Genomic DNA, 20,060 nt, shown 5'->3' on the forward strand with positions numbered 1-20,060 from the left:
AATAATGGAAAAAGGCTGAGTGAGGAAAAAACACGCAGCAATTGTTCCAGTCAACTTCAACTGAGCAGTTTTTCTAAAAATTAAACATAAGATGAGATGGTAATGGAATCACAGGACTTCCACTGATGATAACTGAGCTGGGTTTGCTACTGAACTACTGCCCCTTCTTTAGAGAACCAGTTAGGAATTCATAAGGTAAATGTAGGCCATCTTTTAAAATAGTAAACATAATATAAGGGAAAACTCATGTCTTCACTATGGGGGCTTATTTTTACATCATATTCCAAGAACTTCTAGGAAAGAATGTTAAACTCACTACAAGTACAACTTACGGCAGTAGATCAAGGGAAGAAATGATAGAATTCAGGACTTTGTCGGTGACCCTTCTCAGGTTCTCAATGGAAGCCTCCAGTTTACTTTTCACTTCTGGGTATGTTAGAGCTTGTTCTGTGGTCACATCGTAAGGCAACTTGCTGAAAATACAAAGGCTTTAAATTAACTGGAGGCTTAGGTACAAGCATGAATTTTCTTGCTAAGTTGGTTCTATAGTAAAGCTTTGTATAGTGAATTGGACTTTGCCTGCTGACTCCAGTAACAAAATGTTTACTAAGTGAGGGGAGGCTCCACCCTCACTGAGGGGCCTTCTGCAACTTGGGGCAGGAAGGACTTGAGGCTGTCCCTCTGGGCTCTTCTGGTAAAATCATAGGCAGATCCAGGTAATTTAGATTCAGCTAAATTTCTTTTAATTATAAAAAGCAAATGTTCGGCCAGGCATAGTGGCTCATTCCTGTAATCCTAGCACTTTGGGAGGCCGAGGTGGGTGGTTTGCCTGAGCTCAGGAATTTGAGACCACCCTGAGCAACACCATGAAACCCCGTCTCTACTAAAATACAAAAAATTAGCTGGACATGGTGGCTTGCGCCTGTAGGCCCAGCTACTTGGGAGGCTGAGGCAGGAGAATTGCTAGAATGTGGGAGGTGAAGATTGCAGTGTGCCAAGATAGCACCACTGCACTCCAGCCTAGGCGGCAGAGTGAGACTCCATCTCCAAAAAAAAAGAAAGCAAATGTTCATTACAGAAAAATAAAATCATATAATCAAAAACAATACCAAAGCAGACAACCAATTTTCACACCTTAGGGCATAACTGTCCAAGTCTCCTCTGAGCATGTATGTCTATGGGCCTCATAATATTGATGGGTGTAATGCAATTTGTGTATATAGACATTCTATACAGATCCTGTGTGTGTATGTACATGAGCATTCTTTTCCCAGAAAAATGGGTTACTGTACCGAACTCCAACTGGAAAATATACCATGAACATTTATTTCTGTGCCAACAAATGTGTATGTATACCACCATTCCAAATACTTATTTCATTATGTGCTATATAAGCATTTACTTCACAAATCCCTCAAAGCTAAATATTTTGACTTTTCCTGACTTTTTGTTATTACAAACAGGAATGTGACAACCACCCACATAATTACATAATTCTCTGTGTACGCTTTATTTCACAGACATCCTTGTACAGGAAACAAGAAACTAGGATTGCTTAAATCTACAAACACCCACTCAGAGTAAGCCAATCCTACCTGGATTGTTACACCTTACACATTAAAGTTACTTGCTTGGTAACTGTAAAAAAAGTACCTATTATCAGGTAAAGAGAGAGTGTGCACCATCTCTAGGTCTAGGTTTAGAAACACACAAAGAAAATAAACAAAGGAGAGAATTATGAAAGTTGTGGCATTTGGGATCACCTGTCTCTGAAATTTGAAAATACCATTTAGTATCAAGATGACCAAGAGTCTAAGAATGTGATTTGCATGGATATGTTAAAGGGAGGTAACATTTTGGATTGACAACTGACTGTACAGTTTGCCTAACGAAGTTTAATGGTATAAATAAATACACATGTAAAAGTATCGTAAAACATAACTGAAGACCAGCACCTTCCTGACTTTGTTACCTGGCTTCTCCGGTCTGTGTTTCTAGTTGGTTCACCCAAGCCTTGTATACCTCTACAGGGTTTGTGTTGATAGTCAGCGACTTGTCGTCGATGATCTCTTTCACCACTGGAGCCAGGAGTTGGCGCAGGGTGTTCTGTCCTCGGGCACCTCTGTTGAAGCTGACAACCATCTTGATGACTGTAGGGTTACCAGTAACTATGTCCTGGACCTGGTCCACTTTTGATCTAAAAAAGCCCAAGACAAAAGAAAATGGATTGCTTCTATGGAGAGTTTTTTTTTTTTTTTTTTGACAGAGTACTGCTCTGTCACCCAGGCTGAAGTGCAGTGGTGTGGTCTTGGCTCACTGCAGCCTTTGCTTCCCGGATTCAAGTGATTCTCTTGCCTTGGCCTCCCGAGTAGCTGGGACTACTGGTGTATGCCACCACATGTCCAGGGCTAATTTTTGTATTTTTAGTAGAGACGAAGTTTCACCATGTTGGCCAGACTGGTCTCGAACTCTTAACCTCAGGTGATCCACCCACCTCAACCTCCCAAAGTGCTGGGATTACAGTCCTGAGCCATGGTGCTGGGACTGAATACAGTTTTAAACAATGTATCCTCTCTCTGGCAGGCAAGGAATTCACGGAATTACACTTTTTTCTATGAAAATCAAAGTTAGCGTGCTTTAAAAACAAGCAATCATTTATAAGGTGTATATTTCTTTTTTTTTTTCTCTCTTTGAAACAGAGTCTCACTGTTGCCCAGGCTGGAGTGCAGTGGCTCACTGTAACCTCTGCCTCCAGGGTTCAAGCAATTCTCCTGTCTCAGCCTCTTGAGTGGCTGGGATCACAGGCACATGTAACCATGCCCAACTAATTTTTGTATTTTCCAAGAGATGGGCTTCAGCATGTTGGCCAGGCTGGTCCCAACTCCTGACCTCAAATGATCCACCCATCTTGGCCTCCCAAAGTGCTGGGATAAGAGGCATGAGCCACCACTCCCAGTCTCCAAGGTGTATGTTTCTTAGATGAATAATTTGAGGATCTAAAAATAAAGTCACAGCCTCAATTTCAACCTATAAGGCAGGTATAAGCTGAAAATAGACCGGGACTAACAATACTAGGTAACACTGTACAAGTATCACTCCTCTGTTGTTATCAAATTTCAAAAACAACTTTCTTGACTGAATAAACTGTTTCACTTCTTCAAATCCTACTTAAAGCTGCGATACAGCTTCTAGCCATATCAAATGGCTGAGAGAGCGCTTCTTGATTTACGGTGCTGACTCTCAGGGCCTCTCCCCTCTCTTCCTCCCCTTTCTCCCTTCCCCCTTTTGACCACCCTCTCCCTCTTCCACCTCCTTCCCCTTTAGAGCCTGACAGTGCCTGGTCCTTATCTTATCCAGTCATTCTTTTTTATTTCCTTTTCTGGCTCCTCTTCCCACTTTTAAATGCTGTTTTTGTTTACTTTTTGACTAATTGTAGGTGCTTGTAAGGAGAATGAGGGTAAATCAATGTCCAAACAAAAGAATAACTGGTCTACCAGAGCCCAACCAAACCTCATGCACAGGCACAGCTTGACCCGTCATCTCTCTGGGACCTACCCCTCTGAGGTCAGGAGTTTGAGACCAGTCTGGCCAACATGGTGAAACCCATCTCTACTAAAAATACAAAAATTAGCCAGGCGTGGTGGTGAGTGCCTGTAGTCCCAGCTACTCGGGAGGCTGAGGCAGGAATATCACTTGAACTCAGGAGGCAGAGGTTGTAATGAGCTGAGATCATGCCACTGTATTCCAGCCTGACCGACAGAGCGAGAGTTCATCTCCAAGAAAAAAAAAAAGATTTCACAGATCCCCAAAAATCAAATAGAGCCTTAACAGCTGGGCCTTTACTCAGTGTCTCCCATGACCTGGCCATACCCTGTCTTTCATGGTTCATCTCCCCGTAGTTAGTAATCGAGTCACATTTTGGGTAGACTAATCTACTTTCCTTCTTGCACCTACGCCCATGTTGTTTTCACTACCATTGTGCCTTATTTCCCTTTTCTATCTCTTTTTATAAAAATTGTAGCTATTCCTCAAAGTTTTGTGTCAAGCACCTCCTCTTCTATAAAATCTTTACTAGTGAACCAAGTTGGAACTTCTCCAATCCTCTAACCCGATACATTGTACATGTCCTCCATTTAGACACATCCTTCATTTAGCACTTACCACATTCCACTGTACAGCATTCCTATTTCTCCCAAATCACATTTCTCAAGGGCTTGTAGACACCTCGAGGGCAGAGGTGCCTGGCTCCCATGCTCCCAAAACCAATAGGAGCTAGCATAACTTAAGGTTTCTACAAGTCAGAAAGGCCACCTGAGCTAAGGACATTTCTCATGCATGTTTCTCAGCCCACTCATTATAGCTACCTAGACAACTTTTACATTAACTGAGTCAGAAAATAAATTAGCAAAGGTAGCTTAAGTTCTAGTACGAAGGGAAGACGATTTACGCAGAGATCGTGCTCTGCATTCCCACCCGTTAAATGGCTTTCCTACTCAGAATTTTAATTAAGTTAAATGTTCTCACTGGTTTTCAAGAAGCTATTGCTTTTCAGTCGTTACAAACATACAAAATCAAGAGTTAATTTAACACTAGAGAAAGTATCACTGGTGGGAGAAAATGGTACCTGAATATAGGTCTAATGATATAGAAATATTCTCAAGAAACTTGATATATTTTAATATGTGAGAATAACTTATAATAATTTAAAAATAATTTTAGTAAATCAAAGACAGCCTCCACTAACAAAAGCATCTATTCATTGGTATTTTTACATATGTATTTATATACCTACTTTATTTCTTCCTCCAGAGCAGTTTTAAAAAGCTTGAGAAGTAGATATTCTTCTCGCTGATTAGAGGCATAATTATATAGTGTGAAAATAACAGTATCCATAAATTTAGTGGACTTGTTCTGTGGCATCTGGAAAATCAGCTTAGCCAAGTATAAAGGGTTGGTCTAGAAAGAAAGAAGGAAGAAAACAAAAAATCCCACGAAACAATAGGTTAATATATTATTAAAGCACACAGCAGTATCTGATTCCCTGCTCTTCAATGACTTAATATGTCATGAAAAGCATATAGATAGGTATATAAAATAATTTTTATGTGCCAAGTACTCATCTCTATGCTTTCAGTATATAGTATAACTTTCTACTATTGCTTCCTATAGACTGATATATAATTTTCTACTTTAGCTTCTTATGGCATATTAATATTTTAAAATATTACTATCAAATATTACTTAATATTAATATACTATAGGAAGCTAGAGTAGAAAATTATGATAGGATTTAAAAGATGCACATGATATGATATACTTTACGTATCATATCTACTTTTTACTATTGTATTTTTGAGCCACACATTAATATTTATTATATTTAGGGGTGGGGGCCAATAGAATCTGGTGTCCAAAGACACAGGCAAAGCTTGGGCACGGTAGCTTACACCTATAATTCCAGCACTTTGGGAGACTGAGGTAGAAGTATAGCTTGAGCCCAGGAGGTTGAGACATGCCTGGGCAACATGGACAGGCCCTGTATCTAAAAGAAAATAAAAATAGGTTAGCCGGGCATGGTAGTGTGTGCATGTAGTCCCTGCTACTCAAGAGGCTGAGGTCAGCAGGATAACTTGAGCCTAGTATTTTGAGGGTGCAGTGAGCCATGCTCGTACCACTGTATTTCAGCCTAGGAAACACAGACTCTGTATCTAAAACAAACAAACAAAACAAAACAAGAACAAAAAAGTAGACTAAGAATCCTGCTACATAGACTGGCCTTGAAGGATTGCTGGATGAACAGAAGGAAATGCATACTATCTCGGCAGACTGGAAAGAACAGGAAGAGAAAAGACAATGTGGAGAATGGCCAGTGTTCTACACAGAGTGAGAAGGGGGAGTAAGGTAGGGAGGCTGCAGAGAGGGGTGAAGGTCATGACGGCTGATAAGGGAAGTGCCAGAAGACCATGAGCAAAAAACAGCAAAGGACTGAAAATGGATGTGGAACCCTGCGGGCTCTGATGAGGATGGACCCACTGGACACAGAACCAGCCTTCACGGTGAAGCGGCTTTTCTCCAGCGGCTACACCTACCAGGCAGATGTTCAAAGAGAACAACAGTATTCAGGTTATAGAGGAAATTATGTACAAAAGGAAAATTAATACTCCTAATCTTCATCTCCCTTCTGACAAGAGAAAAAAATTTTTCCATACTTGAAAACTAGTATTCATCTAATATACTCAAGCAGTTTGGGTAGTTTTTAAGAAATCTCAAATTCTGGTTTACTTTACTACTTAGATTTACTTTTAAGTTGATAATGGTTGGTTGAAATTTTATAAATAAGCAGATCAGGTCTTTTTATTGATAGCTCTGTAGTGATTCTTTTTCAATGTGAAGTATATAGGAATTAGGAGAAAGGAAACTTACTCTAGAACTAAAGAAAGATGCCTACTCACCATTCCTACTAAGGTTACCTAAAAACTTTAAATTTAGGTTCATACTGAAGAGACAAACCCCCAAAAACCTATACTAGCTGACCTATGGCTTTGGATAAGAATTTTTGCTGGGTTGGGTGTGGCGTCTCATGCCTGGAATCCTAGTGCTTTAGGATGCTGAGGTGGGAGGATCGCTTGAGCTCAGGGGTTTTAGATTAGTCTGGGCAACATGGCAAAACCCTGTCTTTACAAAAAACATGAAAAAATTAGCCGGGCACTGTGGGATGTGTCTGTAGTCCCAGCTACTGAGGAGGCCAAGGAGGGAGGGGTGCTTGAGCCCAGGAGATGAAGGCTGCAGTGGGCTGCGGTTTCACCACTGCATTCTGGGCAAGAGAGTGAGACTTTGTCACTACAAAGAAAGAAAAAGTCGGCTGGGCGCGGTGGCTCACGCCTGTAATCGTAGCACTTTGGGAGGCCGAGGTGGGCAGATCACAGGATCAGAGTTCGAGACCAGCCTGGCCAACACAGTGAAACCCTGTATCTACAAAAAATACAAAAATTAGCCGGGCATGGGTGGCTAAAGCAGGAGCATTGTTTGAACCCAGGAGGCAGAGATTACCATAAGCCGAGATCACACCATTATGGTCCAGCCTGGGTAATAGGGCGAGACTCCGTGTCAAAAACAAAAAACAAACTACAACAACAACAACAGAAAGAAAAAGTCTTGCTAAAGTGTAACCTGCAGGTCAAAGGAATCCAGGCCATTTTCTTTCCTATAATTTCTTCAGTGATATTGGGCTAATGTCTCAAAAGAGGAGAAGGAGAAGAAAAATATGATTTCAAGAGAGACTTCACTTGATACAACTGAATGGCCGCACCCTTTGGTTGTACATTTTGGATTGTTTGTGGATAAAGTTTGGTGGAATTATTCTAAACATGCTCCTGTGCTTTTTCTTCTTCCCATTAATGCGCCTCCATTGCATAATAAACAATACAAGCCTTAGGCCAACAACTAGATTTTGACTTATGACAAATTCTGTCAAATTGAGAAAACTAAATTCTAAAGAATCTTCAATATGCTCGAAATTTCACGGATGTAAAAAAGGATAAGTGACTAAGATTAAATTTCAAACTGGTGGTTGACTATTAAATCAGGCCAAGCAAAGTCCTTTCCTACTTAAAGTGAGCCCCCTTACTTTCTAGAAGGTTTGCTGGTATAAAGCAGTGAGTTCCACAGACAAAGTACTGTTAACCTTTTCCTTCTGTGCCTCCATGTGGTGGCCACCTGTGTGAAGATGTTCATATGTTTGAAGATGTTCTCCAGTATCTTATTCCAAGTAGAGAATTTTCAAATCTACCAAAATTAACATTGTGTTTCTCCTCTATTTATGGTTTGTGTAATGTGCTCTCCATACATCTAATGCCAGTGACATCTTCTAACAAAGATCCAAGCATCTCTGTGCTTTGAAGGAATCCCAACAGTGGCCCCACTCTGAGGGACATCTGACTCTTACAAGGGAGAACTATGGATCCACCTCTCTGGGGAAACTTTTCCTGCTGAAAAGGATGCTTGTTTATATCTATTGCTATCATGCAGTTTCCTCTGTGATGAACTGTATGTGTTAGTAGGGCTTACGGGCTGAATTCATTGTCAAACAAAACAGTAAGTGATCCATCAAAGTCCAATCATAACCCGTCCAACTTATTAGTTCTCATCATTACTCAGGAAGCAGTGGAAAATGGCTATTCGTTTAGATGACAGTAATGCCATGAAAATAATAAAAGAAAAAAGAAGTACTATTTTGAAATCCCAAACCCTCTGGCTCTTTCCACCACAGAAAGGAGGCTGGTTCTGGTAAATATACACAGGTTTTTTTTTTTTTTTCACATATAGTTACTGTTTTTCATGAATGATAGCACCTGTTTTTGTTTCGTTATTATTAGATTTACACTGTTTCTGTAGGTAACTGTAGTAAAATATCATTGTGAAGAACATGAGCTCTGAAGTCAAACTGCCTGCATTTCAAAACCCCTGCTTTATCATTTACTACCTATGTCTCAGTTTCCTCATCTGTAATGCAGGAACAACAACAGTACTCATTCTCTCACGGCTCCCAGGGTTATGGTAGGAATTAAATGAGATCATGTATGTAAAGCACTAACAGTAGCACTTGGTACTTGGTAGATGCTCAAAACACTTATGCTATTATAGCTGAAGCATGGGAAAAGACTCCCTACAAGCACAAACATGAAACATAGTATTATTCCCAAACCCGGAATGAAAGATAAATTGTTCTCACCTGTAAAAGATAGAACAGCTGCTGATACGTTTCTAGTGTTTTTCTCCTCTCCTTACTTAAACTTTTTATTCCCTGGTTGTCAGTGTTATTCAATATTTCCATTTCTCCTCCTTTTTTCTTATTCAGCTTTTTACTGTGTGAAATTACATCCTGTAAAAAAATTTATCAGATTACTACTTTTTAATTCTCGTACTCTTTACCTCCTCCCTTCATATACAGATTGAAACACACCTAATTGGAAATACAGGCACACCTTATTGTATTGTGCATTGCTTTACTGTGCTTCACAGATACTGCCTTTTTTGTTTTTACACAAACTAAAGGCTTGTGCAATCCTGCATTGAACATGCCTATTGTCACCATTTTTTTCCAATAGCATGTGCTTACTTTGTGTCACATTTTGATAATTCTTTCAACATATATAACTTTTTCATTATTATACTATCAGTTATGGGGCTCTGATCTTTTTTTCTTTCTTTGAAATGGAGTCTTGCTCTGTCACCCAGGCTAGAGTGCAGTGGTGCGATTTCAGCTCACTGCAACCTCTGCCTCCCGGCTTCAAGAAATTCTCCTGCCTCAGCCTCTCAAGTAGCTGGAACTACAGGTGCCTGCCACCACACCAGCTAATTTTTGTATTTTTAGTAGAGACTGGGTTTCACCATGTTGGCCAGGCTGGTCTTGATCTCCTGCCCTCTTGACCCATCTGCCTTGGCCTCCCAAAGTGCTGGTGGGATTACAGACATGAGCCACTGTGCCCAGCCTACCAGTGATCTTTGATGTTACTATTGTAATTCTTTTGGGGTGCCACAAACCATGCCCATATAACTTAATCAATAAATGTGTCTGTTCTGACTGCTTCACCAACTTTCCTTTTCTTCTTCCCTCCTTAATGCCCTCTATTCCCTGAGACACCCTGAAATTAGGTTAATAACTATACGATGGGCCAGGCGTGGTGGCTTACGCCTGTAATCCCAGCATTTGGGAGGCCGAGGCGGGCAGATCACGAGGTCAGGGGATTGAGACCAGGAGAAACCCTGTCTACTAAAAATACAAAAATGAGCTGGGTGTGGTGGTGTATGCCTGTAGTCCCAGCTACCTGGGAGGCTGAGGCAGGAGAATCGCTTGAATCCAGAAGGCAGAGGTCTGCAGTGAGCCGAGCTCGTACCACTGCACCCCAGCCTGGTGACAGAGCAAGACTCCGTCTCACAGAAAGTAAATCAAGAAAGAAAAGAACCATACGATGGCCTCAAAGCGTCAAGTGAAAGTTAGACATCTTCCACTTTAAATCAAAAGCTAGAAATGATTAAGCTTAGTGAAGAAGGCAAACCAAAGGTAGGACAGGCCTAAAGCTAGGCCTCTTGCACCGAACAGCCAAGTTGTGAATGCAGAGAAAAATTTCTTGAGAGAAATTCTAAGTGTTACCCAGTGAACACATGAATGATTAAGAAAACAAGTGACCTACTGCTGATGTAGAGAAAGTTTGACTGCTATGGACAGAAGATTAAACCTGCACAACATTCCTTTAAGTCAAAGCCTAATCCAAAGCAAGGCCCTAACTTTCTTTCTTTTTATTTTTTTTATTATACTTTAATTCCTGGGGTACATGTGCAGATCTTGCAGGACTGTTACATAGGTATACACTTGCCATGGTGGTTTGCTGCCTCCATCTCCCTGTCCCTTACATTAATTATTTCTCCCAATGCTGTCCCTCTCCAATCTTCCCACACCCCGCTATCCCTCCCCAGACCCCCAGCCCCCAACAGACCCCATTGTATGATGTTCCCCTCCCTGTGTCCATGTGTTCTCATTGTTCAATATCCTATGAGTGAGAGAGAACATGTGGTGTTTGGTTTTCTGTTTTTGTGCCAGTTTGCTGAGAATGATGGTTTCCAGATTCATCTATGTCCCTGTAAAGGACATGAACTCATCATTTTTTATGGCTGCATAGTATTCCATGGTGTATTATGTGCCACATTTTCCTTATCCAATCTATCATTGATGGCCAGGCCCTAACTTTCTTCAATTTTATGAGGCCTTAGAGAAGCCAGGAAGCTTCAGAAGTAAAGTTGGAAACAGGCCAAGTACGGGGACTCATGCCTGTAATCCCAGCATTTTGGGAGGCCAAGATGGGAAGATGGCTTGAGGCCAGGAATTTGAGATCAGGCCTCGGCAACATAGCAAGACCCCATCTCTACAAAAACATTTTAAAAATAAGCCAGGTGGATTCTGCCTGTGCTACTAGCTACTCAGAAGTCTGAGACCCGCAGTTAAGAAATACAGTTTCCATCTTTTATTGCTGAACACACATACACCCTCTCTTTCATTAAAGATACAAGCTGATATTTTCTATTTGCTTTTATTCCTCTTTTAAAGATTGCTCTCCGCATGTTTTCACTCATAAGTGGGAGTTGAACAATGAGAACAGATGGACACAGGGAGGGGAACATCACACACCGGGGTCTGTCCGGGGTTAGCGGGTAGGGGAGGGATAGCATTAGGAAAAATATCAGCTGTAGATGACAGGTTGATGGGTGCAGCAAACCATCATAGCACGTGTATACCTATGTAACAAACCAGCACACTCTGCACATGTATCCCAGAACTTAAAGTATAATAATAAAGATTGCTCATTGTGACACACTAAATTGATTTCATGACCCTAACGGCACACGACTCATATTTTAAAGTCGCAGTTCTAGAACACCTCCCCTGCCACTTAACATTAGTTCACTGTGCCAGAGGAGGTGGCAAGAAAGTTGCTTTTCCCAAAACTTCTGGATTTTTGACTGAGCTCTTGGCTGGACCTCCCCATGAGGACTCTATTTGCACATCAGGAAGGCTGGCCCAGCGTCCTTAGAGGGGAGCTATGGGCAGTGTGGACAGCACAGAGTTTCTCTGTGCATGCACTACTGGCCATCCATCACACTGGCCCCTTCCCACCAAATACCAGCAGGGGCCCCTAGTCATTTTCACAAGTGGACATGTGCCCACCCCCATTTCCAATTGCCCCTGGGGATGAAAACCACCATTGGGTCTTGCCTAAGGGGCAAGCTCTAAATCTGTTTACTTCCTGGCACCTCATTCTCCCACAGCTGTGGTCAGCCCATTGAGAGCTCGGGTCTAGGCTCCAGGAAGCCCTGGAGTAAGACAGTTCCATGTGGTTATCCATTGCCTTTCAGGTCCATGATTTTATTCTTTCTCATTCTCAGCTCAGAGAGAGGCAGCCTTGACTAACCCACTTATTTCTGTCACCCCAATTGCTTTTATAGGGAAAGCGGCGAGGGGAATTGATTTACATTCCCATAACATTTTTAAAAAAGCAACATTGCCCCCTTGTTTTACCAATCTATAAAATGTCTTCAGTACAAAGAAAGGAAGTGCAGTTACTACCCAGATAGAGGTCAAAGAGGAACCTAGGCAAGCTGCTGTCTGATAATCCTTATCTCTAAGAAGTCCTAAGACATCACAAGAGTAAGTGTGGCTTACAGTGCCAGTTATTCCAGGTTCTTCCTCTTCAGATAGCTGGTGACATGTAAATCATGCATCTCCCTCAAATACACAGAATAAATCTATTACCTTGATTTTAAATATATGGCAGTGAAAAAAGCCTTGTTACTTATAATCCCCCCTTTTCCTTCCCAAGTGTTTTCAGTGGAGGTTACTCTGGAAATGGGGGGCTTTTTGTTTTGTTGCAGATTTCACCTTCTGGGTAATGGTTTTTGCTGTATACAGATGAGAGGATAAGGGTGGTGAGCAAGGTCTGGGGCAGATCTAAACTCCTTGCATTAGAAACAGAGAGAGTTGGTTAAGGCAGGAAGGGAGAGGAATGGAGGGAGGGAAGCAGCAGAGGCAATGCTGAACCCAGAAAGGGGAAGAGAGAGGGTGGGCTGGTGGCTGTGCTGATGGAACAGGGCCTGTCTGCTGGAGCTCCAGGGGTAGAGCCAGCACCGATGGAGACAGCCCCCCTTCCTTCTCCCTGTGAGGCTCTGACTTGCTCATGAATGCGCTTGTGTGAATGGAGGTTTGCTTTGGGAAGCTTGAAGATGGGGACAAGAGGCAAACCCAGACAGGGATAACAAACATGGGCAGATACTTTTTATTCATCAAAACTCACTTTTCCTGATTCTCAATAAATCTTGAACATCAGGAATACCATGGTTTGAAAGAGCAACCGTATTTGGTTTGTTCATGGTAACCCCACATCTCAAAGCTGCCTGTTTGCCACCACCTTTCCCCTGGGCCTGATAAGGGGAGAGCTATATGCAGGTATTATGCTATGATACAAACATTTTTGTAGAAAGTGCGGGCTAGTATGAAGGGCTTGGGCTTGGGCTTGGGCTTTGGAGTCATAAAGTTATGGGTATGTGCAGAGTATAATTAGCTTGGTAAACTTGCACAGGTTAACCTAAGTTTCAGTTTCCTCATTTATAAAGTGAGCGTAATAACAGCAATCTTACTGAGTTGCTGTGAAAAGTAAAAATATATGTAAATCACCTAGAACATTTTCTAAGGAAGAAAACACACTCAGAGAAAGGTTAAGAAACATGCTCAAGGTCACTTGTTAATATAAGCAGTGAGACCAGGTGCAGTGGCTCATGTCTACAATCCCAGCACTCTGGGAAGCTGAGGTGGGCGGATCACGAAGTCAGGAGTTCGAGAGCAGCCTGGCCGACATAGTGAAACCCCACCTCTACTAAAAATACAAAAAATTAGCCATAAGTGGTGGCGGGTGCCTATAATCCCAGCTACTAGGGAGGCTGAGGCAGGAGAATTGTTTGAACCCAAGAGGCAGATGCTGCAGTGAGCTGAGATTACACCATTGCACTCCAGCCTGTGACAGTGTAAGACTCTATCTCAAATATATATATATATATATATATATATATATATATATATATATATGCAGTGAAGTAGTATAATTAAGTATTAATAGTAAAAAGTCTCAATCCTGGGTTTCAGGTAGTACTGACCTATGAATCTGGGCTCTTACATGATACATCACACTCATGAACGGGAATTTTAGTTTTAGATTAGCGTTAGTTTCTATTTAGGCTTTCCTTCCAGCTAGGCTGACCCCTACTTTTTTTGGCTCGTGTGCCTCCAAGAAACCTCTATTTCAGTTGTTTTGTCTTCTTTCTCCAAACCATTCTTTTTGCCTAAAACCAATGTTAGTCACTTCACTAACCTACGGATTTTGAGGATTTTAGGAGGAATGCTGATTTTAAAAGAACTGTAAAGATGTTAGGGTTACTAGCAAAAGTCAGCATTGTTCTACAAGCACAAAGCCATTTCCCTTTACAATCTCTCTTTTCCTCACCGAACACACACTCATTGTTAAGAATAAAAAGGTGTGTGGCGGTGGGGAGAAGAGAAGATAAACAACTCTATCACCAAAGAAAATTCACTTAACTTCTTTCTTCTTCTGGCATATTATTATTGTTTTTTGATAAGAAGAAGTCATACTACCTTAGGCACTAGTTGCTTCTCTACGATATTGCAAACCTTTCGCCATTTTGAATGGTCTCAAAAAGCATTATTTTTAGTGGCTGTACGACATCCATATTAAACTAATTTTTTGTACTCTGTGTATTGTTCCGACCTTTAGGTTGTTTCCCACTTTTTCACTACTATAAATAAAGCTTCCGGTGCTCTGTTCTTTTTTTTTTTTTTTGAGACGGAATTTCGCTGTCATTACCCAGACTGGAGTGCAATGGCACGATCTCGGCTCATCGCAACCTCCACCTCCTGGGTTCAGGCAATTCTTCTGCCTCAGCCTCCTGAGTACATGGGATTACAGGCGCGCACCACCATGCCCAGCTAATTTTTGTATTTTTAGTAGAGGCGGTGTCTCACCTTGTTGACCAGGATGGTCTCGATCTCTTGACCTCATGATCCACCGGCCTCGGCCTCCCAAAGTGCTGGGATTATAGGCGTGTGCCTATGAATGCTCTGTCAATAAGGCTAGTGGCTACATATTTAATAATCATGAGTTTAACCCACTAAAAAAATGCTGGATACATATTTGGTGTTTGAAAATGTGTTGAAAATTTCACAGTGTTATCTATTCATAATAAATGACTTTTAAAAACCACAAAACCTCAAGCATTCATGAAGATCTGATAACTTGCCATGATTGTATTTCCAAAAGATACATATTATTTAAACTATTTCTGTTTTGTAACCAAGCCTTTACTTTAAAAGGCAAGACATTTCCTGTTTATGACTTTATGGGGATAGGATGAAACACCAGTTTAAGGCTATAAAAAGCATTCTCTGAAGAACCTCCTGGAATATATTACACTTTAAAAGTTCTCATGTGTGTCAAACAATACAAATATATTATTAAAAAAATACTTTTCTGGATAAAATAATAAAAGTAGAGTGAAGTATAGAACATTTAAACTGTAGTTTTATTCCTGAATATTTGGAAGGGATGATCATTTGTTTATAAAATGCTGGTTTTTTTGTATTTTCTCTTCCACAATTGCCCTGGTGTCTTATGATGTCTGGAGGACCTGCCTGGGGCATTCACATGGCCATGTAACTGGCAGCCGTCTCTGGCTGCTAATCTCCCAGTTGTCCAGAACATTCACTTAGTTGCTGGCATCTGGCGCTCCACTATGACCCACTGTAGCCTTCTCAGAGCTTCCAGAAAGTCACTTTCCCACTTTGACCTATTAGTTTTCAGAAACTGATGTGGCACATAGGAAGGGAACAGGGACATGGAGACATCCTAGGCATCTGTTCTTGGGTAAAAATGATGCTTTTTATAATTTTTTTTTGAGCTTTGATGTTGGCAGGTTTTACACAGGTATGAAACCATACTGTGGTTTATTTAGAATCTATCAACGAGAGCAGTGTGACTCTGTAGGGAGCCATATTTTGGAAGTACATAGGGGTACTTTTTAATATCTTAACAATTGAAGGGCATTCCTGGTTTCTAGTGAGCAGGGATTGGGGATGAGAGGTACTCCGTGATCTGGCAATTCGTGGGATAACGCTGTATAAATAACAGCCCACGGCTTGCATGATAGAACTTTTGAATGTCTTACTGCTCATTTACATAGGTCAAGATTCTGTTTGTAATTATCTGAGCCTAGAATCTAATTGTTTTACGTAGATGCGTAATACATTTTCCCTACACAGACTCTAGAATTTTCTAGGATTGCAATTGAGTAAACTGGGTAGAGATGACACTTGGCTAATGCTGGACTTTAAAAAGAGCTGTTTTCCATTTTGGAAAATGAGGTCCTGCCAGTTCTACCACCCCCACATCAGTTACCACTGCAGCCCTCACAATCTGTAGCTGTTCTGGGAAGAGGTCCACACCCCTGGTAGCTTTATCACATCTTCTAATGATATCAGGCATACACGTTTCTCATTAAAATGTGTGCTTTTATTATCAATTATTCTTTACATTTCTCTTTTGGATTCATATAAACAGCCTGGTCTTATTCTGAAGGTATATACATCAGTTACATTTTTATCATATGTAGATTTCATTTTGGAATGATAAAGAAGCCTTACAAAATATTATAAAAGGGGGGCATAAAATTTTACAGACCAGAAAACCACTAATTTATGATAAAAATGATAAACAAAAACTTATTCTAGATTCCAAATGAACTTAGCTAGACCAAAGTGTCATGGACATATATAACCACACACAGCATAATGTTTCAATCAATAGTGGACCTCGTATAAGACATTAGTCCTATAAGATTATAGTATGGTATTTTTACTGTATGTTTTCTATGTTTAGATTCACAAATACTTACCATTGTGTTACAACTGCCTGCCGTATTCAGTACAGTCACATGCTGTAAAGGGGGGTAGCCTAGGAGAAATGGGCTTTACCATAGAGCCTACCTGTGTAGTAGATGATTACCATCTCGGTTTGGGTAAGTGCTCTATGATGTTTGCATCAGGACAAAATCACCTAATGCCACATTTCTTAGAACATATCCCTGTCATTAAGTGACTCTTGATTGTATGTGGGCATGTTCCCTCTTCTGGGAGCTGACAGTCCCCACTGACCTCTAGTGTGATCCTGTTTTTTACCAGGAGTCCAATCTTGATGTCCATCAGGTTCAGGTCTTTTTCTAGCTGTTGATTGGCCCTGATCTTGGTCACTACTTCTTCCCTTAATCGTGCAACTTCTAGTTCCTCCTGGAAATCCAAATCACTTTGGTCCAATAGGTATACAAATTTGCGAATTACTGTTAATGGTGGGTTTTCGGAGCCAACTGCAGTGACAGGAACAGACATACTTTAATTAGGAAAGCTTGGAATGATTATCAATAGGAAAGAAACAAGGTCATTAAATAATTACTAGAAAAACATACCAATGAAAGTACTTGGTCTAGGGTGAGAATCATTCTACCCACCCCCACGCAATTTAAAATCTGGACAAGGAAACTGACCAATAAATAAATGTACAAAACAGATATCTGGTCCCATTCTTTCCTAGTTATCAACTTCCCTTTTAACAGGTCTGTCTCTCACAGTTCCCTGGACTCATGCACTAAGAAGATAGTCCTATCTGTGCCTCATTCCTGAGGAATCTGGGAAAGAAAGTTAACGTAAGTTACCTCAACTGTGAGACCTTGTGCTTGAGCTAGATAAGTGACTTACATTCTTGCTGCAGGAAGCAGAAAGTGGTTTCTCCCAGCCCAAAGGATCTTTGGGAAGGAGCCGGAAGTAGGTGAAAACTGAATTAGAAAAGAGCCAGGAAGGGAGGATTGTAAAAGCCAAATAGGAACCAACAGAATAATAAATGGAACAGATGTTCTACTCAATAGAAATAAAAATATTTTAGAAATTGAAAATTGGCCCTTGTCCTTTCAGTATTGGCCAAGGGAGGGTGCTCAGAACCTAGGGGCCAGCCCTTGTCATCAAAAGGGACATTCTCATTTTCCCTTAGTACCTGCAACTTTAGGCTTTAATTTCCTGGCACTCTGACTCTTGGTAAAACATTTTTAACATGCTTTGGGAGATCAATTCTGGGTAAACTATAAGGATAAAACATCTAGCCTGTCGAGGATGAATGATTAGACCCAGTAATACAAAGATGACTTGAAGGAACCAGTTCAGCCATGGCCATCTCAATAGCTGCGCTCCTTTACACCTAGGCCCTTGACAGCCTTTCTTGTACTTCTACTTTAGTTCTGTGGTGTTTTTACACTAAAGGAGAAGAAAACCAACACCACAAACAACTGCATAAACCCAGCACGAGCACCCAAATCTATAGTCACGTATGTTATTATTTTGCCACTGCTGATGGCCTTTATTGGAGAATTTTCCTTAGATCATGGGACATCATTTTCCTTCCATTCCCAGCAAAGATGCTGCCACTGATATGACCACTTCAGGGAAGGCCTGAGCAATGCACCACAGCTCACCCATGCAGCCAAGTTAGGAGATCATGAGCCCTCCCACTGCGGCCAGAGTTGATGGCTGCCTCTCCTACCTGTTGAGCGTTGTGTCTCTTCATATGTATTAAGAGGCCCTTTACAAACAACTAAGTTAGTATTTTAGCTTTACTAATTGTATGGCTCCAATGGAATATTTCCTCTATCAATACTAGGCTTTTGTCATCTTCATCTGAGAATCACTTTGTAGTACAGGTATTTTAATTTCAGGAAATGAAACCACTTTATAGTCTCCATCTACGAGTGACCACATCTTAGTTCCACCAACTTCCAAGCTTGAATACGTTCAGTGCCATTCCAGAGAAGAAGGGTGAGAACAGATGATAAACTTAGAAAAGTTCTCTTTTTTCAAATCAGAAAAACCCAAAGTCTTAGTTTTCTAAAGATGCTGAACTAAGAAAGAAATGAAAATGTATGTTTTGGTTACCATAAAACCACCCAATTTGCTGACGCCCACGGAAGCTTAGATCTAACGCACTCACCAAGATAATTTGCCTATCTACTATTTATGCCCCAAGACGAAGTTGCTTAGATTTTAAAATTAGAATCTGTCTTTGTAATAAAAAAGTAAACAAATAAAAAACATTACTGTAACTGCTTACAAAAACATGTTACCTTGAATGAAATGAAAATTAGCCAGTGTTCATTTGGAAAATTTATTCTTCAGTCATCTTTCACATATAAAAGCAACAGCAAACCTATTTTAGTGTTTGGGCTCAGGAAAAAAAATCCTCTTCAGCCTTCTTGAAAAAAACAAACAAAAAGAAAACACAACGTATCTACCAGCTGAGAGGCTAGCCCCAGTACTTCAAAAATTGAGAAGTTGTGGTAATTGAAAAGACTGGCTGACCTTTTCTTACTCAGCTTGCATAGTACATTCTGGAAACTAGTGGAATGAGATATTATTCAGTAGATTCTGCAGGCTGGAGGCAGAGTGAGGGACTTCAAGGGACCCTAGGATTTTCCTTCCTAAGTACCAGGGAAGATCTTTCTTGAGCCATATACTTCATCCCTTAATTCAGACAAACGTTAGACAATAAAAGGTCCTGGCTGGCCGGGCGCAGTGGCTCATGCCTGTAATCCCAGCACTTTGGGAGACAGAAGTAGGTGGATCACCTGAGGTCAGGAGTTTGAGACCAGCCTGGCCAACATGGTGAAACCCTGTCTCTACTAAACAAGTACAAAAATTAGTTGGGCATGGTGGCGGGTGCCTGTAATCCCAGCTACTCAGGAGGTTGAAGCAGGAGAATTGCTTGAACTTGGGAGGCAGAGGTTGCAGTGAGCCAAGATTGTGCCACTGCACTCCAGCCTGGGCGACAAGAGGGAGATGCTATCTCAAAAAAAGGAAGAAGAAAAAAAAAGGTAAAAGGTGCTGGCTAAACTTACTAGGTACTGTAAGTACTAATAAATTTATCAGCAAGCTCTTCTTGATTGTGCATGTTCCTGTGATAATTAGAATGTTAAAAATTTAGTATATTTTTAGATTTCAACTTGATTCAAAATTTAGAATCAACTTATGATCTGTAAAAAAACCAAAATAACAAATATAGGCAAAGTTGGGACTGTAAGGAGATAGCACAAAATGTGACTGTTATTTCTGGGTGAATTTTATTTTGCTATTTTCAAACTTTCTACCAATGGCATATGCTATGCTAGTATTACAAAAAAATTTTTAAAAATATTCTGTGAAAAGTTCAGAATGAAGTTGCAGGAAGATGTCTGCAGTTGTCATTTTTGGGAGAGGAGACATCTAACAAATTAAACAGTTTAAATGTAACCTTATCTTCCGGCTAACTCTTTTGCATTAGATTTTTGACTCTGGCTTAGATTTAAAAAAATTCCACATTTATGCCAACTCCATTCTTTTTGAAGAAGAAATGATACCACGTGACTTATCC

At 40.7% G+C, this 20,060-nt stretch overlaps 1 protein-coding gene across 8 annotated transcripts in view; it reads right to left on the reverse strand.

The window, feature by feature from the left end:
- IQGAP2 (IQ motif containing GTPase activating protein 2) overlaps window positions 1–20,060 on the reverse strand; it is a 315,054-nt gene that overhangs the window by 37,296 nt on the left and 257,698 nt on the right. For all 8 annotated transcript variants that reach the window (XM_002744847.6, XM_035291370.3, XM_035291369.3 and 5 more), the window contains 5 exons: window positions 16,769–16,977; window positions 8,732–8,881; window positions 4,793–4,956; window positions 1,973–2,197; window positions 333–473 (listed from right to left, as the gene is read on the reverse strand). In XM_002744847.6, the coding sequence (XP_002744893.2) occupies window positions 333–473; window positions 1,973–2,197; window positions 4,793–4,956; window positions 8,732–8,881; window positions 16,769–16,977 (889 nt within the window). The remainder of the gene's footprint in view (window positions 1–332; window positions 474–1,972; window positions 2,198–4,792; window positions 4,957–8,731; window positions 8,882–16,768; window positions 16,978–20,060) is intronic.

The sequence above is a fragment of the Callithrix jacchus genome, chromosome 2 (genome assembly GCF_049354715.1).
Source record: "Callithrix jacchus isolate 240 chromosome 2, calJac240_pri, whole genome shotgun sequence".
Taxonomy (NCBI): Eukaryota; Metazoa; Chordata; class Mammalia; order Primates; family Cebidae; genus Callithrix; species Callithrix jacchus.